The 19821-nt window shown below is 42.7% G+C and overlaps 1 protein-coding gene across 8 annotated transcripts in view; it reads right to left on the bottom strand.

Moving 5' to 3' along the window:
• Nucleotides 1–4197: 4197 nt before the first annotated feature.
• The window catches only part of LOC139267320 (E3 ubiquitin-protein ligase RNF19A), a 121564-nt gene continuing 105940 nt past the window's right edge, over nucleotides 4198–19821 (bottom strand). For all 8 annotated transcript variants that reach the window (XM_070885440.1, XM_070885442.1, XM_070885441.1 and 5 more), the window contains 5 exons: nucleotides 15666–15828; nucleotides 12459–12573; nucleotides 11997–12131; nucleotides 9550–9739; nucleotides 4198–8846 (listed from right to left, as the gene is read on the bottom strand). In XM_070885440.1, the coding sequence (XP_070741541.1) occupies nucleotides 8663–8846; nucleotides 9550–9739; nucleotides 11997–12131; nucleotides 12459–12573; nucleotides 15666–15828 (787 nt within the window). In that variant the 3' untranslated portion in view covers nucleotides 4198–8662. The remainder of the gene's footprint in view (nucleotides 8847–9549; nucleotides 9740–11996; nucleotides 12132–12458; nucleotides 12574–15665; nucleotides 15829–19821) is intronic.

Below are 19821 nucleotides of genomic sequence, written 5' to 3'. Positions count from 1 at the left end.
AGAATGTTATAGACAAGGCTCCTAATTTTCATTAAAAAAAATAATCCAGGTAAAATAATTATATTTCCAGATGAAAATTTTGGAAAGGGCGTAATTCAATGTTCACTCAACAAAATACGTAGTTTTGTTTGGTCTTTTTAATTGGCTATGGAGGAATGTACCTATTGTTTGCTTTCATAAAATTATTAAGGTTTTAAAATCATCACAGGCAGTCCCTCGGAATTGAGGAAGACTTGCTTCCACTTCTGAAATTAGTTCTTTAGTGGCTGAACAGTCCAATACGAGAGCCACAGACCCTATCACAGGTGGGACAGATAGTCGTTGAGGGAAGGGTGGGTGGGACTGGTTTGCCGCACACTTCTGCTGTCTGCGCTTGATTTCTGCATGCTCTCAGTGTTGAGACTCAAGGTGCTAAGCACCCTCTCGGATGCAATTCCTCCACTTAAGGTGGTCTTGGGCCAGGGACTCCCAGGTGTCAGTGGGGATGTCGCACTTTATCAGGGAGACTTTGAGGGTGTCCTTGTCGCGTTTCCGCTGCCCATCTTTGGCTCATTTGCTGTGAAGGAGCACCAAGCAGAGCACTTGCTTTGGGAGTCTCGTGTCTGGCATGCGAACTATGTGGCCAACCCAGTGGAGCTGATCGAGTGCAGTCAGTGCTTCAATGCTGGGGATGTTAGCCTGAATGAAGGACGCTGATGTTGGTACACCTGTCCTCCCAGGGGATTTATAGGATCGTGCAGAGACATCGTTGGTGATATTTCTCCAGCAACTGTACATGGTCCATGTCTGAGCCATACAGGAGGGCAGATATTACTACAGCCCTACAGACCATGAGCTTGGTGGCAGTTTTGAGGGCCTGGTCTTCAAACACTTTTTCTCAGGCGGCCAAAAGCTGCACTGGCGCACTGGAGGCAGTGTTGGATCTCGTCGTCGATGCCTGCTCTTGTTGATATGAGGCTACCGAGATATGGGAAGTGGTCCACAGTGTCCAGGGCCGCGCCATGGATCTTGATGACTGGGGGGCAGTGCTGTGCGATGAGGACAGGCTGATGGAGGACCTTTGTCTTACGGATGTTTAGCGAAAGGCCTATGCTTTCGTATGCCTTAGCAAATACGTCGACTATGTCCTGGAGTTCAGCGTCTCTATGTGCGCAGACAATATAGTTTGACGACAAAGGTTGGGGTGGTCTTGGATCTGGCCTGGAGATGGCGCAGGTTGAACAGGTTCCCACTGGTTCTGTAGTTTCGTTCCACTCCAGCGGGGAGCTTGTTGACTGTGAGGTGGAGTATGGCGGCGAGGAAGATTGAGAAGAGGGTTGGGGCGGTGACGCAGCCCTGTTTGACCCCGGTCCGGACATGGATTGGTTCTGTGGTGGATCCGTTGGTAAGGATCATGACCTGCATGTAGTCGTGGAGCAGGCGGAGAATGGTGACGAACTTTTGGGGGTATCCGAAATGGAAGAGGACGCTCCATAGACCCTCGCGATTGACAGTGTCAAAGGCCTTTGTAAGTTCGAAGGCAGCCATGTATAAGGGCTGGCGCTGTTCCCTGCATTTTTCCTGTAGCTGTCACGCTGCAAAAGTTATGCCCCGTAGGGGACGAAATCTGCACCGACTCCAGGAGGAGCTCCTCGGCCACGGGAAGACAACGGTTGAGGAGGACTCTAGCGACAATTTTCCCAGTGGCTGATAGAGAGATTCATCTATAGTTGCCGCAGTCGGACTTGTCCCCTTTTTTAAAGATGGTCACGATTACTGCATCTCTGAGAACCCCCGGCATGCTCTCCTCCCGCCAGACGAGGGAGATGAGGTCATGTATTCGCGCCAGCAGTGCCTCTCCGCCATACTTCAATGCCTCAGCAGGGATTCAGTCTGCACCCATAGCCTTGTTGTTTCTAAGTTGCCTAATGGCTTTCCTACCTCATGCAGTGTTGGGGTCTCACTGAGGTGGTGGCGGGTAGCATGCTGCGGGACGGAGTCGAGAACACTCGAGTCAAAGGCAGAGTCTTGATTGAGGAGATCTTTGAAGTGCTCCTTCCAGTGGGCCCTGACTGTCTCGGTGTCCTTGATGAGTTTCCCCCCCGTTCTTGGCCAGCAGTGGTGTGGGGCATTGGGTGTTTGGCCCGTAGGTGGCCTTGACTGCGATGAAGGATCCTCGCACATCATGGTTGTCGGCCAACTGTATCTCCTGTGCTTTTTTCATCCACCATCTGTTCTTTAGATCCTGGGTTTTTTTGTTGGACCTCAGCCTTGAGCCGTCTGTAATGCTGCTTTGCTGCTCCCGTGTTGGGTTGTTAAGGCTCAGGAATGCCCTGCGCTTGCGATCTATTAGCTCTTGGATCTCCTGATCAGTCTCATCAAACCAGTCCTGGTGTTTCCTGGTTGAGTAACTGAGTGTCTCTTTGCAGACACTGGTTATGGAGACCTGGAGGGCAGACCAAGTGCTGTGGGCATTCTGCGTCTTGGGGTCATCAAGGCACGCCAGGTTAGCTGTGAGGCGCTGGTTGTATAGGGATTGCTTAGCTGGGTCCTTAAGTGCTCTAGCATTGACTTTTTTGCGGCACTGCTTCTGCTGCCCCTCCGCTTTGGGGCCATGTTGATGTTGATGATGGATCAGATTAGGCGGTGGTCCATCCAGCAGTCGTCAGCTTCTGTCATGGCGCGGGCGATGCGCACATCCTTGCGATCCCTGGCTTGGATGATGACATAGTCGAGCAAGTGCCAGTGCTTGGAGCGATGCTGTTGTCATGATGACTTGTATTTGTCCCTCTGGCGGAATAAGGTGTTGGTGATGACAAGTTCATGCTCTAGACATTTTGTCAGGAGTAGGGTACCACTGGAGTTGGCTTTCCCTACACCCTCTCTGCCAATCACGTCCCCCAGAGGTCTGTGTCCTTGCCAATCCTGGCCTTGAAGTCACAGAGGAGGATCAGTTTGTCGCCCGCATAGACGCAGGACAGGGATTTTGAGAGGTTGGTGAAGAAACCCTTTGGGCTCATCAGTTGCATCGAGTGTTGGGGCGTACGCACTGATGACTGTGGCGCATTGGTTCGGGGATAGGGTGAGTCGAAGAGTCATGAGGTGTTCGTTAGTCCCGCAGGGGGAGTCTTTGAGTTGGTCAACCAGCTTGTTTTTGATGGTAAAGCAGACTCCGTAGAGGCAGCGTTCTTCCTCTGGTTTCCCTTCCCAGAAGGTGTAATTGCCATCTTGTTCCTTGAGCTGGCCTTCTCCTGCCCGCCAGGTCTCACTTAGGGCGGCGATGTCGATATCAAAGCGTCTAAGTTCCCAGGCAACTATGACAGTGCGGTGTTCCAGCTTGTTGTTGTTGGGGTTGTCCATGAGGGTCCTGACGTTCCAGGTCCAGAACGGAGTGGAAGATGCCTGTGCACGAGTTATTTTAATGTGGGGTGGTCATTGCACACCGGCTACCACACGGGCTTAGCTGAGCGAGGTCTTGATCCAGACGACTGGAGACCAGGCACGGCTATATGAGCCTAGTTGCCTTGAATAGAATGAACATATTTACGCTTTTGCTGCAAGTCGTCCCAGAAGATAATTAAAGACGAGGACGACCATTCAGCCTATCTTAATTCATTCATTAAGACCCCAATGTCCCACACTCCACATTGCTTCTTCCCCTACTCCGTTTGGTTAAACAATACTTTTCTCTGGTTTTACTTTAGACAAGTTATACAAATCATTTTAGCATATAGTGGAAGATGAGAAAATTCTACAGGCGGTATTCCCTCGAGTCTAATTAAGGTGTTTAAAATGAGACAGAAATTCAATTGGGTAGGAGGGCATAATCTTAAAAATAGAGCTCTGCCATTCAGGAAGCACTTTTTCCATACAACGGCTAGTGACAATCTGGAACTCTCTTCCCCCAAAGGCTGTGGATGCTGAGTTAATTGAAATTTAAGTCTGAGATTGAAAGATTTTTGTTAGGTAAGGGTATATAAGAATATGGATATGGTTAATGGAATTGAGTTACAAATCAGCCATGATCTGACTGAATGGCAGAACAGGCTGGCGGGGCTGAATTGCCTACTGCTGTTCCCTTGACCATGATAGAAGAACAAGACACACAGAATGAAATCTCTTGAAATTCTCAAAAATTGAAACATTTTGAGAAGTTGCATAGGTTGACAAGTCTCTTCAATTTTCAGGTTGCAAGAGAAAAATTAGCAAGTAACAATGTTTAAATCAAGGAATTTATTGATGATTAAAAAATAAAATGTGGAACAAAAAAGAGCTCTATCTATGGGTATTCAATAATTTCTAGCATGTCTGTTCTCAAATGGATCAGAGTAAGTGAGAAGCAACCCTCTAAAGTTAAAATCTGATGTGGAATTTTAAAATGCAAAAATTCATGTTACAAGTTTGAGATCAAGACCAGTTGGGATGGAAGGAAACCACATTTCCAATCTTGAATGGAACCCTATTGCTGATGAAAGGATGACACAAATCATTAAAAGCAGGTGAAGCATTTAAAAATTAGAGGTGATGAGTTAATGTTCATAGACAGACATTATCATTAGATTGATTTAATTTATCGCCCAGATGAGGAACGAGAAATTTAACAAACTTAAGTGTAAAAAATCAAGTTACTGTGAATATAAGGGATACCCGTTTTGTGTGTACATAACTTCATCAGGACGAGGGACAGCAGGAGATACACTTTTTAAAAACTTCATAACTCGTAACATTAATCACCCTCAGATCAGATACAGCATTGTTTAGATTCTAAGTGCTTTCATTCAAACTGCCTCAAACAGTTCAACTTCTGAATAATATGTTGAAGCAAGTTGAATTTGTGTTAAATCCAGGGAGTAACTGCACGAACGACTGACTAAACTGAGCACATTTGCAATGTTGTACAGTTCAGTGACAACAGACTATCCTTTGGAGCTGGATTGTCACCCAAGTCTCAGGAAATGAAAATCCACTGAAGCTAATACATAGCTACTGAAGTTTCTAAAAGGGATCACTTAGAATACTGAACAAGTTTTTTTCTCAATTCATACTTTTGGATATTTAACAAATTATCCTTATAGATGCACAATTAAAATTGTGCAAAAGTACAGAATTCATTGCTACTGCATCAATTAAAGAGTACAGGACATTATAACACTGAGTAGTTTTAAAGTCCTCACCAGAACAAAGTCACTATTATATTTCTTTGAGATGCTATAGCTATGAGGACATGCATTCAAAACTTCTCACTCGTTTGTTTACATTAAAGGCATTTCCATTTCAGATTTTATATATTACATAATCTGTATCTTATGGTAGAGATTGACACTGTACTATCCTTTTATGATTGCATCCATCACTCTCAAAAGTGTGCAGCCGAGAGAATTATAGGTACATATAGTCTTTATATTATCTTAACATACGTCAAGGAGCAGCTTACAATTATTATACCAGGTTTAACGACAAATATGTTTAAAATCTCAGCTGCCATATTGACATGTGCACATTGGTTATGCTCATACCACAGCAAAGCAGAAGTTACAATGAATATTGACAATATATGCTTTAAAAATTGGATTATGTTTTAATAGTCATGAGTATGGAGATTAAGCAAATCATGCGCTTTATGAGGAGCATTCCTTGACAACAGACTTTACAAAACACTTAAAATACTGCAAAATATTCACTTAGTGGTTTATAAATGGTCATGAAGAAAAGATTTGTATGAAAAAAAAATCTAATGCAAGGTATCCTTAACTAAAGAATCCATAATTTTATCAGGCTTTACCAGGTTGCCTTTGCAACCTGGAATTCACAGTGGCCCGAACAATCCTCACAGACGAAGGCACCAGCAATGTCAGGTGTGAGAACATGACATAATGAAGACCTGGCAATGTTGGGTGTGAAGCTCGGTAATTCATTTGTTTTCTTAGAAATATAGCAGTTGTTAAGACCAGCAACACTACTGATATTCTAGAGAATTGCTTTCACTGTGTAATACTAGCAACAGGAGTGCTCGATGTCCTGTTTATGAAGGAATGCTCCTTTAAGATATGGAACCAGTTTCTTGTAGATGGAACCAGTCAATCTTTGGTGCACAATCCAATATGGCAGCAGAATAAGGGTCCTCCACTCCGACGAGACATGCTCAAAATGTTCTACAGCCAAAATGTTTTATAATTTAGATTATAGAGATTGTAATGTGCCAATTATTATACAAAGGTTATCAGGGGACCATCTGATTATGCAGCTCCCAGAATCGGGGTCAACCACCGAAATAACACTTTCTCCCAGCTGATACAAGGCTAAAGCTGAGGCATTTAATTCGACAATAACACCCAGTAACTTATTTGCTGCTATACGCACATTTGAGATAGTAAACATGCTGTTCCAAACTCTTGCAGGTTAATGTTGTCTGGTGTACATTCCTGTAACGATTTAAGTCTTTTTAAAGTTGATTCTATTCAGTTTCTCTACAAGAATTCCAGATACCAAAACAAACATTTCTGGCACTTTGTGGTCTCTGGATTTACATCAGAGAACTGCAATCTGACACTGTATGGAAAGGTTGTGCTAACTCCGATTCCGTACTTCATGGGTACTCCTGGTTACACAATAACAATACTTTGCAGCAAGTTGGCCTTTCAAATTGGCAAAATTAGACTGTTCATACAATTCCAGAGTCGGCCAGTAGTGAAACTGCATGTTTGTGTTTGTCTCCTTCTCATTGCACACAAGACAAATGTCACAGCACAGTATCAGAATTAAAAAGTCAGCACTCTGTTGTCAAGGTTTGAAACTGAGCAGAGGTTAAAGTGGATTTTCACTGAGCCACATTCAATCCTGAAGAAAATCAGAAAATCACTATTACTTCTGCAGCTGAAGTAACGCAGTACTTTAATGAATAACCACTCCCTCCAGTGGTCACGATCAGAAAAGATCACAGACTTTGGAAAGAATAAACTGAATTTTAAGCTCGAGTTTTTACATCAATAAACTCTGTCTTTATCAAGATCAGTAGTGTTCCTTAGGACGAGTGACAATGTTGTTCCATTCTTTGTGAAGGGAAGCATATTTGTTGTTGGCAAGATGGGCAAAGTGTAGCCTAGGACATGTAGTGTGCTGGAACAGTCTTGAATTTTAAACCAGGCTCAAAGGGGATAGAATATCTGGTTTTATTATTGAATTCTTAAAAGTAATCCATCTGGAATCCAAGCCCTAGTGGGCACAAGTTTAAATTACGGACCTTCTGCAATGCATAACTGATATATACAAAACATCAGATCTTCTAATGCAATCCCTCTAGTGTACCAACTGAGAACCATCGGCAACTGCAAACTGCTGGTACCTTGTGTGTGTGTGTGTGTGAACAAAATAGGTACATTTTATTACCCTAAATTCAGTGGGGGTAATGCCAATTTCCCATTGTAACTCAGGTGCAAGACAGGCTGAATACCATGAGAAGCAGTGCAAGAGACTAAAAACAGTTATTTCTTTGGGTCCTGGTAGGAGATTGGCAGAACTCACATGAGATCTACTAGGTCATAACAATAGCAGATAAATGCCATGATTTATTTCACATGACTGATTAAACTGATATTTGAAGCATATGTCAAGATTTTTATTCTATGATTGCATGACTTTATGCAAATCATGTACAAAATCTGCTTCAATATAAATATACAGATTGAACTTAAAAACTGTGCTTTTTTCTTTAATTGTTTTGAACCAATTATTTTTGTTAAAACTATTGTTGGAAGTTCTCATCGCATTATGGAATAAAACTGTCAAAGTGCGCAGTGCCGCGAGATGCTTTCCAATTTCACTGGCCACCTCAGTTTATATCCTTTATGCAAATCAAAGCAACTAGTAGCAAGAAAATGAAAAAGAACTTTGGTAGGGGAGGGGTTGGAATCTAAAGTCTGCTTTTAATGCAAGGGGGGCTTCAATTTTCACTTTTTATAGTTCCTAGGTATTTTAGTTTATAAAAAAAACATTAAATTCAGAAAAATAAAATCAGGGAAGATGAATGCTATCAGAATAACAATGGTGGCAGGAGAGAAAAGAATTGATCAAAGATTTTTTTTTTCCCACAGTTATAATTTATCCATCCTAGAAATGAATATATACAGCATCAGCCAACAAGTGCTCAATAGGTTTGTAACTTTACTTGGTTTGCTGTTTTAATAGAGTGGTAAATCAAATTCATTTTTAAATTGATACAGACAATAGTTTCTTACTAATTCTGGGTTATAATTGAAATACTTATTTGTACTTGGGTTAGCATTTTACTGGAGTGGAGATGGTGGTAAACAATAAAAATCACACACAATGCTGCTGAAAGTGGTGCACAAAATCAAAGTGCAAGAGGCAGGACAACAGCATCACAAGATTTCTGGAAATCACGTGGGCTGGAAGGCTGCCAACATTCAGACAAAAATCAGATAAGCAATATTATAATTTAAAATGAAAGAAAAAATAAAAAATTGAAAATGAAGAAGCTTAAAACTTAAGATGTATGCTGCACGTATGTGGGCACCAGATGGAGTAATTTTGGAATTTCTGTCGAGATATTAATCAGGGTTTACAGCTGTAAAAACTCAGCAATTCCACATATGAATTTAATTTTTAATTTTTGATTTATGGAGGTAAAAATTACTGCATCTAAAAAGAAACAGTTTAAACTCTTTCACACACAGGTCTGAATGGAAATTCGTTCGGTATTTGGGCTAGTGCCGCACAACAGTTCTCTTGAGCAATGCGGTGACTCCATCGACAGACTGTGAACAGACAGGTAGCTACTGCTGCTGCGGTCTTTCGCACCCCCAGGCTCGGTTTCAATATCCACGTGGACCTCAATGTTCTTTCCTTCCCTAAAACAAAAGCAGCATTTAGTGGGTTGTCAAAACCACAATGCATTGTAGCATCATTAAATACACACAACAGAAAAGCCAAGAGCAAGAGATTCAAAAAAAATGCAGCTGTTGGAAATCTGAAATACATTTTTTTTAAAGCAGAAAAATGCTGACAGTATACATCAGGCCAATTAACATCTCGAACAGGAAATCAAAAGTAGGTGACAGAACTGACAGTGTCTCCAGATTAAAAAGTTCATTTTTCTTTTTGTACACTGCTGGCTCTGTTGTTTATTTTCAGCATTTTCTATACATTAAAAAATGTAGGCTTGCAATACTGTGTTATTTTGCATCCTAGTAACACACACACAGCATAAAGGGAGAAAAGAACAGAAATGAAAATGGGGTGGAATAATCTCTTTCCTTAGTTTTCCTTGGGGTGGGTTCTGGGATTTTCACTGTAATTTGTTGGATAGATTTGGCAGAGCTCTGGTCCAGTTTATTCGAAATAAAAGTGTAAACATCATTGACAATCATTCTTGCAATTGTCAAATCAAATCATTAATAAAAGAAATGATTAAAAATAATGCATATAATCCATGTTCAGAACAAAACCATTACATGCTGTCTGCGATTCCAGACTCACCAGAAACTTGTGATTAGGGAAATTTACCCAGGTCAATTTATAAAAACATTTTAAGCGACTTTTGTATCCATTCACCTGTTTGAAGAATCCTGTTCTGCACTCAACATGCTTCCTGCTAGTGCTACATTGCTTGCTGACTGATCATTTTCTAGTTTGACACCTGCTCTGTCCAGGTTGCTTCCACTTGCACTCAGGCCACTGGTCACCTCTTGCACACTGCTCCCACTGATGCTGTGGTTATGTAGTCTGGGCCGGGGCTCGTTAACTGCAGACAATTTAAGGGAACAACAGTTATTACAATTGTAACACAGAAAAGTTAAGACTACATTTTCCAAGAAACAGCATGCTTTAAAATAGGACTTTGCAATGATTTCATCAACTACATGTGCAATTTACAACAGAAGGCTGCATTACCATTCTATTTAATGTCAACATTAAAAAAAAAAGTGCAGGGCCAGACTAAAGAAATCGTAGAACAGTGCCCTGCAACCAAAAAAGGACACATCAGTGCACTATTTTCAACATGTGTATGACAAGCAGGAAAATGAGTAATGGCCAGATGGTCGATTTCTTAACTCAAGGTCAAGAGGTCAAATCTGAACTGGATGGAAATACTATGATGCAAGATTGGACATATTTACACCATGACCATATTCCAGTCTCAGACTGGGGGAGAAGATGGGGAAAAAACCTGTAGATGGTGAATTCGACAAGTTATGAAGTTGTTACTGACTTTGAAATATAGACCAAACAGGAGAGTTTGCCCAAATGCAAGTATCTCACTTGCATAATGATACCTCGTTAAAATACTTCTCAGAAACATGGGGGGGGGGGGGGGGGGGGAGAAGGGGGAGAAGGGTAATAAAATCCAAATGGTGACTGGCTCTCCCTCCCACATCGTAATGCTATATCGCAGCTTTAAAAAGGCTAGTAATTGGGGAAGTGTGCAGGAAGGGAATAAAGTCACGAAAGAAAAAACTAACTCTGTTCATTATCCTCCTATCCTCCCTTAATCTCTCCCTCCATGTAAATTCCTCAACCCATATTTACAGCCACCCCCTTGATCTTGCAATCTCTCGTGGCCTTGCTATTCCAATCATCTCAATCACAGATAAAACCATCTCTGACCATTTCCTTGTGTCACTCTCGATCCACATCCTCCTTCCCCAATACAAACCTGCTTCCTTCTGCATCCGCCCCTGGAAAAAAAAACTCTCCAAACTCTCTTACTCTTGCATTTATCAATTCAAAACTGTCCAACCTTTGGCCCTCTTTTAACAATGACATTTCTGCAGCCACCAATCTGCTCAACCACACCCTCACCACCACCTTTGATGCCCTAGTCCCTATTAAAAAGATTACTCTCTCCCAAGTTGGCTGTTCCCCCTCGTACAACCTTCATCTTCGCTCCCTCAAGACAAAAGGGTGCAGACTTGAACGGATGTGGCGGACAACTGGTTTAGCCATTCACTGCCAGATCTGGCTCAAACACATAAAACATAAATCTAACCGAATTATGATTACTCGCACCAAAATGCTCTCCCACTGATATCCCTTCCACCTGCCCAGCTTCATTCCCTAAAACTAAGTCCAGAACTGTCCCCCTCCCTTGTTGCGTATTGGCTAAAAAAGTTCTCCTGAATGCAATTTAGGAATTCCGCATCCTCTATACCATTCGCACTAATTTTATCCCAGTTAATATTAGGGTAGTTGAAACTCTACTATTACAGCCCTATAGTTTTTGTTGGTGTTTGTTTAACCCCATAAGTAGGATTTTGATGAAAGAGTGTGATACCTTGAAAGTTCCTTTGGAAAGGAAATGGGGTTAAAATGAAAGCATTGTTCTTCACCACAAAAAATGTATCCCCGAGTATGGAAAAGACTACGGGAGGTGGAAGATTTGAAATATTTGATTGATTTTAATGCTTTACTTGATAGATGCACTGCTATTTCATGATCTAATGCAGCTACATCTAGCTCATCAAACAGTTATTTAGTACTAGTAACCACTTAAGTTGGGAACAAGGAGGTAAGTCAGGCAGAACTTTTTCACCTGAAGGGTAACAGAGTTGTGGAATAATTTACCAGCAAAGGCAACTGAATTGAAAATATAAGTGCATTCTAAAGACAAGTTAGATGTTTCTAGAGAGAGAGGATTGAACAATATTGTAAGATGGTCGGTAGATTGATCCTTTTTGGGCCTAACAAGTTGATTATCTTTATTTTATGAAGAGCATGGAATGTGGAATGAAGTACACTTCACTGTATGGTTTTTACACTCTACGGGTTTTTTTCTGCAGCCTGCAATATTGTCATTGATAACACAGACTTTGCAGAACACTCAAGTTACTTACTGCAATGAGTAGGGCCAAGATGTGACGATTCACACTTGTGATGGCTTTCCAGTCACCTTTGACACACGACAGACTTTATTACCAAGTAAGGGAGTGAAATACTTGCAATGCATACAGAATACTAACTGGGCAACTTTACTTTCTTAAATAAATGTTAGCCACACTTACCAGAAGCAGCATCTTCATCTATTTCAATCTTTACTCCTTTTCCATTTCCAGTTGTAACTCCACACCAATCGCTGCGACATAGCGACACTGGGACAACACCGTAAACATATGCAAGCATTATAGGTACCCCAATACCTTAAAATTAATACAAAAAATTAATTGAAATATCTTGCTTCAAAAAGTAACTTCAACAAGTAACCATGTTAACAGTGATATACATGGACAAACAACTTAGTTAAATAAAGTAGGGATAAACCTTTCACTGATATTACTTGCGATGCCATTGGGTGCATAGCAATCTGAGGAACAGATTTTATGAACATGTATCACCAAATATTCAAGATAAGAATCCTCATAACATTTTTCTTCAATTAAAAGAAAGCAAAATCTATCTCTCATCACCTGCCAATGAATCTAGTCAAAGAACAAATTCTATATTATTGTTCTGAAGTTTAGCCTTACCAACTGTCACTGCAGCCAACACAGGAGACACAATAATGGACAAAACCACTCCTCCAGCTACGGCAAGTCTCCGCCTATGTTTTGATATCTTATTACTTTCACAACGGCTGTAAATCTATTAAAAAAAAGTACAAGAATGAACTTTAATTATTAGTTTTGTAAATGAGTGTAAACATTCACACTCTGAGCAAAGTACCACATAATAATTATGCAGTCCCTTATAAAAATCAGACTGGTAACAACCCATTTGAGAAAAGAACAGGTTCACTGGAATCTTTAGTGAAATTAGATCACTACAATCAAGTACATTAAGCACATCAGGAACTAGCTAGATGTGCTGCATCGGAAGTTTTTCAAAATTTGTTCCGGGATGTGGGCGTCACTGGCAAGACCAGCATTTATTGTCCATCCCTAATTGCCCTGGAGAAGGTGGTGGTACACACTGCAGCCACGGTGTGCTGGTGGTGGAGGGAGTGAATGTTGGAGGTGGTGGATGGAATACCAATCAAGTGGGCTGCTTTGTCCTGGATGGTGTTGAGCTTCTGGAGTGTTGTTGGAGCTACACTTATCCAGGCATGTGGAGAGTATTTCATCACACTCCTGACTTGTGCCTTGTAGATGGTGGAAAGGTTTTTGAGAGTCAGGAGGGAATACCCAGCCTTGGACCCGCTCTTGTTGCCACAGTACAGTATTTATATAGCTGGTCCAGTTAAGTTTCTGGTCAATGGTGACCCCCACAGGATCTTGATGGTGGTGGATTTAGTGATGGTAATGCCGTTGAATATCAAGGGGAGGTAGTTAAGACTCTCGCTCGTTGGAGATGGTCATTGTCTGGCCATGTTATTTGTTATTTTTCACTTATCAGCCCAAGCCTGAATGTCGTCTCGGTCTTGCTGCATGCATGCATGGACTGTTTCATTTTCTGAGGAGATGCTAATGGCACTGAACACTGTAGTCATCAGCGAACATCCCCATTTCTGACCTTGTGATGGAGGGAAGGTCAGTGATGAAGCAGCTGAAGATGGTTGGGCCGAGGACATTGCCCTGAGGAATTCTTGCAGTGATGTCCTGGGTAAAGGATGATTGACCTCCAACAACCACAAACATCTTCCTTTGTGCTAGGTATGACTCCAGCCAGCGGGGAGTTTTTCCCCGATGCCCTTTGACTTCAATTTTACTAGGGCTCCTTGATGCCACACTCGATCAAATGCTGCCTTGATGTCAAGGGCAGTCATTCTCACCTCACCTCTGTAATTTAACTTTTTTGTCCATGTTTGTACCATGGCGGTAATGAGGTCTGGAACGGGCTGGTCCTGGCGGAGCCCAAACTGAGCATCGGCGAGCAGGTTATTGGTCAGTAAGTGCTGCTTGATAGCTGCTTGACAACACCTTCCATCACTTTGCTGAGAATTGAGAGTAAACTGATGGGGAGATAATTGAGCGGATTGGATTTGTCCTGCTTTTTATGGACAGGATATATCTAGGCAGTTTTCCATATTATCAGGTAGATGCCAGTAAAGAAGCTGTACTGGAACAGCCTGGGTAGAGGCACGGCTGGTTCTGGAGCACAAGTTTTGAGCATGACAGCTGGGATGTTGTCGGGGCCTTTGCTGTATCCAGTGTGCTCAGCCGCTTCTTGATATCATGTGGAGTGAATCGAATTGGCTGAAGACTGGCTTCTGTGATGGTGGGGAGCTCAGGAGGTGGCCGATATGGATCATCCATTCAGCACTTCTGGCTGAAGGTAATTGTAAACGCTTCAACCTTGTCTTTTGCATTTGCGTGCTGGGCTGCAAAGCTTTGATCTGATGCGTTGATTGTGGGATTGCTTAGCTCGGTTTATAGCATGCTGCTTCCACTGCTTAGCATGCATGTAGTCCTGTGCTGTCCTGTGTTGCAGCTTCACTAGGTTGGTACCTCATTTTCAGGTACACCTGGTGTTCTTCTACAATCCTCATTGAACTGGGGTTGGTCCCCTGGCTTGATGGTAATGGTGGAGGGAGGGATATGCCAGGCCATGAGGTTGCAGATTGTGGTGGAATACAATTCTGCTGCTGCTGATGGGCCACAGCACCTCATGGATGCCCAGTTTTGAGCTGCTAGATCTGTTCTGAATCTATCCCATTTAGCACGGTGATAGTGCCACACAACATGATGGAGGGTGTCTTCAGTGTGAAGACGAGACTTTATCTCCACGATCACTGCTGTCAATGCTGTCATGGACAGATGCATTTGCCACAGTCAGATTGGGGAGGACAATGTAAAGTAGGTTCTCTCACCACCTGTTGTAGGCCCAGGTCTCCTTATTAAAGGAGAGATAAACTTGTATTGGAGGCAGTTCAGAGAAGGTTCACTCGGTTGCTTCTTGAAATGCAGGGGTTGACTTTTGAAGAAAGGTTGAGCAAGTTGGGCCGATACTCATTGGAGTTTAGAAGAATGAGTTGTGCTCTTATTGAAACATGTAAGATACTGAAGAGGCTCAACAAAGTAGATGTAGAGAGGATGTTTCCACTCGTGAGGGAATCTAGAACTAAGGGGCATAGTTTAAGAATAAGGGGTTGCCCATTTAGAACTGAGATGAGGAGGAATTTCTTCTCTCAGAGGGTCGTGAATCTTTGGAATTTTCTGCCCCAGAGAGCCGTGCAGGTTGGGTCATTGAACATATTTAAGGTGGAGATAGACAGATTTTTGAACGACAATGAAGTGAAGGGTTATGGGGAGCGGGCAGGGAAGTGGAACTGAGGCCAAGATCAGATCAGTTATGATCTTATTAAATGGCGGAGCAGGCTCGAGGGGCCAAATGGCCTACTCCTGTTCCTATTTTTTATGTTCAAATGATTCTCAGTGAGGGGAGGTGGAGGGGAAGTGGTAGAATTCCAGGTTTGTGGGAGCCTATTTTCTTCTTGGAGTGGATGGAGGGGCAGTATAGGGATGAGAAAGAAAAAGAGTATGCTGCTAACAAAATCTGCAGGTTTCCCCTTGCTCCTTCTATTTTGCCATCAGCAGTAAAACAAATATAGGAGAGACAATGATGCTTTTTCCCAACTGCAGCAGCAGTCACAAGTCCAAAATGAAATGCAATACTGCCGATCCGCAATACCACCAAAGCAAAAGTAAGCTACTCCAATATAATCTTACAGAAATGTTGCCAAGTCTAAAGGGCACTGGTAAAGACCCTATGTTTATTTCACTTGATATTCCTCTTACCTTTCGGCCTACAATAATGGGGAGCCCAACCATCATAACTGGAACAGCAATGCCAGCAATCAATGTAATTCCAACTGGAGCACCAACCAACATGCCCACCTGCCAGAGAATCTTCTTCTTCCGGCTCCAGGGTTTCTTGCCCCAGAACGTGCAGCCGGATGGACTGTAAACATAAGGAAATCAACTAAAGTCAATTTGGGATCATCTCCCTTTGGAAATAAAGCCTTGTGACTTCCACAAACTATAAATGCAGGAAGCATTTGTGTTAACAAATCACAAAAACATCTGAAGAGGTTTTTGAATATCCAAAAATAACTGACACAAGTACACTGCGTTTTCACATTCAGCTACATGCCCAATGTGCCGCAGCAAACTACCCTGCTTAAAAATGAAAAAAAAAGGTACATAACCTGCCATGGTATTGAAGGTGCATCCTTACACTTAGAATTGAAAACAGGCTCAAAGCAGAAGACAGGAAGGATGCCAAGCAGAGAATTAAAAATGTTGGGGTGGAAGTTCATTTTGGACCATTTTCGGGTCTGAAATAGGTGGCACTCTGGGAGTGCGGCAGAAGCCAGAGGCTCACCTGAAATTGGTCCTCATCAGCATATTGCTGGCGAGCTGCGGACACCAATTGGCCATCCATAATCATGGTCGGGACTTCTGGGGTGACGGGACTTACATTTTTAGCGGCGGCGTCATGTAGGCATGGTTATCCTGAACACAGCAGACCCGGTACTGGCTGCACTCGGCACAGCCTAATTTCAGGAAGGGGGATCTCAAACAGGCATTAGTATATTTGCATAGAGAATGGACCAAATGCCTGTTTCAGGCGAGGGCTTGAGATGGGGTGCGTGTGTGCAGGGTGTGGGTTGCGTGCAAGAGTGACTGTACTCGAGTTCACGGCCCCACAATTACTAAATATACTGCAGAATCAGTCTTGTCGAGAACATTATCATTATTTCCACAATGTGGTTACTTAGTTCTGCTAGTGAACTGGTAAAACTTTTTAATTTTGAAATATCAGTGATTGAATGTGGGGCCTATTCTGGAGTTCACAACATTTTCTTGTGCAAACTACTCGTCGAGTGGGATGTTATGGTCTAGTCTAATCTACGATTTAATTGTTGAACCATTGAATCCTCAAACCTTCTCATTTACCTCATATTTTAGGCATTTTCTTCTGCTGGTTGGGTTGTTACATGCACTTCTCCTTCTAGAGCTGCCTGCTAAACAGATATCCTGGTATCTGCACAGCAAGGCATAATAGTGGCCACTGGATGGCAGAGAATATGTTAATATTACTAAAACTGACCCAGCTTCCTTAACGTCACCTGAATTAAGTGATCCCTGTATTGTGCCCATCAGGAAATAAATACTGTTAATTGTCCCAAAGAAAAAAAATTAATGAATAGTTTAATAAGTACTCAATGCTAAATTCAAAAAGCTCTAGCTTGGGCAAGTTATTCTCAGTTTGAAATTAAGTTTTTCTACTTTTTGTTCCCTGAAGAGAAAATGGAAACAGAGAAGGAAGAAGATTATTGATGCTAAGCTTAGCCACTATGCAGAGTTTACTTACTCTTGTGAAAGATTAGTCTGACTGAAAATACAGTTACTTATGAATAAAAATGAGCTGTTTCCATCAGTGTCATTATGAGGATCACACTTTTGGGTGTACTGTGCATATACAATATGGGCAACTATATTTTGTAATTCTATTTTAGTTACTGTGTATGATGAGGTGTGAAAGAAATGATAAAGGTTACTAGGTTTTATCACCAACAACTGCTCTTCCTTCCCCCCTTTCGAAACCCTCATTACAGCCACTATTCCATTTAGGGGCAGCAGACAATCTGCTTCTGGCCTTCGTCAATGCAGCTCTGCAACAGATTGCTAGTAGGTGCCCATGAGTGGCCTGGGCTCAGCCATTTAAAAAAAAATTAGTTCCTAGGATGTGGGCTTCTCTGGCAAGGCCAGCATTTATTGCCCATCCCGAATTGCCCTTGAGAATCTGCCCAAGAACGAAAGTGTTGAAAAGAAAGATTTCAATGTTTGGCAACACATCAACATAAACTTTACATAACCATTAGCTAAAGCACCCAAGTGCCTATCCTTGTGTGTTGTTAACTGGTATGATTGGACAAGGATGAGGGGGAGTGTGAGGGGTGGCAAGTGAGATGGGGATGTGATAATGTAGATAGAGAGGGGGATGGGTGGAGGTGCAAGGTAAGTTGATGGGAGTAAAGATGAGCAGGGATAGGGTAGGGAAAGCAGAGTGATGGGGATGTGATGATTGGCACAGAAAGATGAGATTGAGCGTGGCTTTACATTAATGTTTCGCGATCTACTGAGATCACTGAAAGGTTTGCGCCACTGCATCCAGCTCCTCCTGATGACATCCCTGCTTGTGCCCGACTGGGCAGTGTGCAACCAGGTTGCGTTGGTGTCCTTGGGAGGTCTCTTCCACCCATTTGAAAGGAAGAGGACCTCCCTGTGTGCTGTGACTCCTTCCATAAGCATCTGGAGTGAGCGATGAGAGCCTGGGTGCAGTGCTCAGTATTTGCAGCACCTCAATGCTGCCGAACACTGACAGAACAATTGTCAAAATGAATGCAGGCATGGTCCCTTTAAGGAAACCGGCTGATGACGCGTCATCAAATGATGTCATCACACCCGCTTCCTGTTAATTGGTCGGGAACCTCGTAGGGCGGGCTTAAACAAGCCAAATCTGGGGAAGATTGTTTCGAGAGGGCGGGCTGCAGAGAGAACATAAGAACATAAGAATTAGGAACAGGAGTAGGCCATCTAGCCCCTCGAGCCTGCTCCGCCATTCAACAAGATCATGGCTGATCTGGCCGTGGACTCAGCTCCACTTACCCGCCCGCTCCCCGTAACCCTTAATTCCCTTATTGGTTAAAAATCTATCTATCTGTGACTTGAATACATTCAATGAGCTTGCCTCAACTGCTTCCTTGGGCAGAGAATTCCACAGATTCACAACCCTCCGGGAGAAGAAATTTCTTGACAACTCGGTTTTAAATTGGCTCCCCTGTATTTTGAGGCTGTGCCCCCAAGTTCTAGTCTCCCCTACCAGTGGAAACAACCTCTCTGCCTCTATCTTGTCTATCCCTTTCATTATTTTAAATGTTTCTATAAGATCACCCCTCATCCTTCTGAACTTCAACGAGTAAAGACCCAGTCTACTCAATCTATCATCATAAGGTAACCCCCTCATCTCCGGAATCAGCCTAGTGAATAGTCTTTGTACCCCCTCCAAAGCTAGTCTATCCTTCCTTAAGTAAGGTGACCAAAACTGCACGCAGTACTCCAGGTGCGGCCTTACCAGTACCCTATACAGTTGCAGCAGGACCTCCCTGCTTTTGTACCCCATCCCTCTCGCAATGAAGGCCAACATTCCATTTGCCTTCCTGATTACCTGCTGCACCTGCAAACTAACTTTTTGGGATTCAGAGTTTCATGCACAAGGACCCCCAGGTCCCTCTGCACCGCAGCATGTGGTAATTTCTCCCCATTCAAATAATATTCCCTTTTACTGTTTTTTTTTCCCCCCCAAGGTGGATGACCTCACACTTTCCAACATTGTATTCCATCTGCCAAACCTTAGCCCATTCGTTTAACCTATCCAAATCTCTTTGCAGCCTCTCCGTGTCCTCTACATAACCCGCTTTCCCACTAATCTTTGTGTCATCTGCAAATTTTGTTACACTGCACTCTGTCCCCTCTTCCAGGTCATCTATGTATATTGTAAACAGTTGTGGTCCCAGCACCGATCCCTGTGGCACACCACTAACCACCGATTTCCAACCCGAAAAGGACCCATTTATCCCGACTCTCTGCTTTCTGTTCGCCGGCCAATTCTCTATCCATGCTAATACATTTCCTCTGACTCCGCATACCTTTATCTTCTGCAGTAACCTTTTGTGTGGCACCTTATCGAATGCCTTTTGGAAATCGAAATACACCACATCCAACGGTACACCTCTATCCACCATGCACGTGATATCCTCAAAGAATTCCAGTAAATTAGTTAAACATGATTTCCCCTTCATGAATCCATGCTGCGTCTGCTTGATTGCACTATTCCTATCTAGATGTCCCGCTATTTCTTCCTTAATGATAGTTTCAAGCATTTTCC

Source organism: Pristiophorus japonicus, chromosome 7 (genome assembly GCF_044704955.1).
Source record: "Pristiophorus japonicus isolate sPriJap1 chromosome 7, sPriJap1.hap1, whole genome shotgun sequence".
In the NCBI taxonomy this organism is placed as follows: Eukaryota; Metazoa; Chordata; class Chondrichthyes; family Pristiophoridae; genus Pristiophorus; species Pristiophorus japonicus.
Note: the sequence above shows the minus strand (reverse complement) of the source record. Positions and strands in the feature narration are given on the sequence as shown.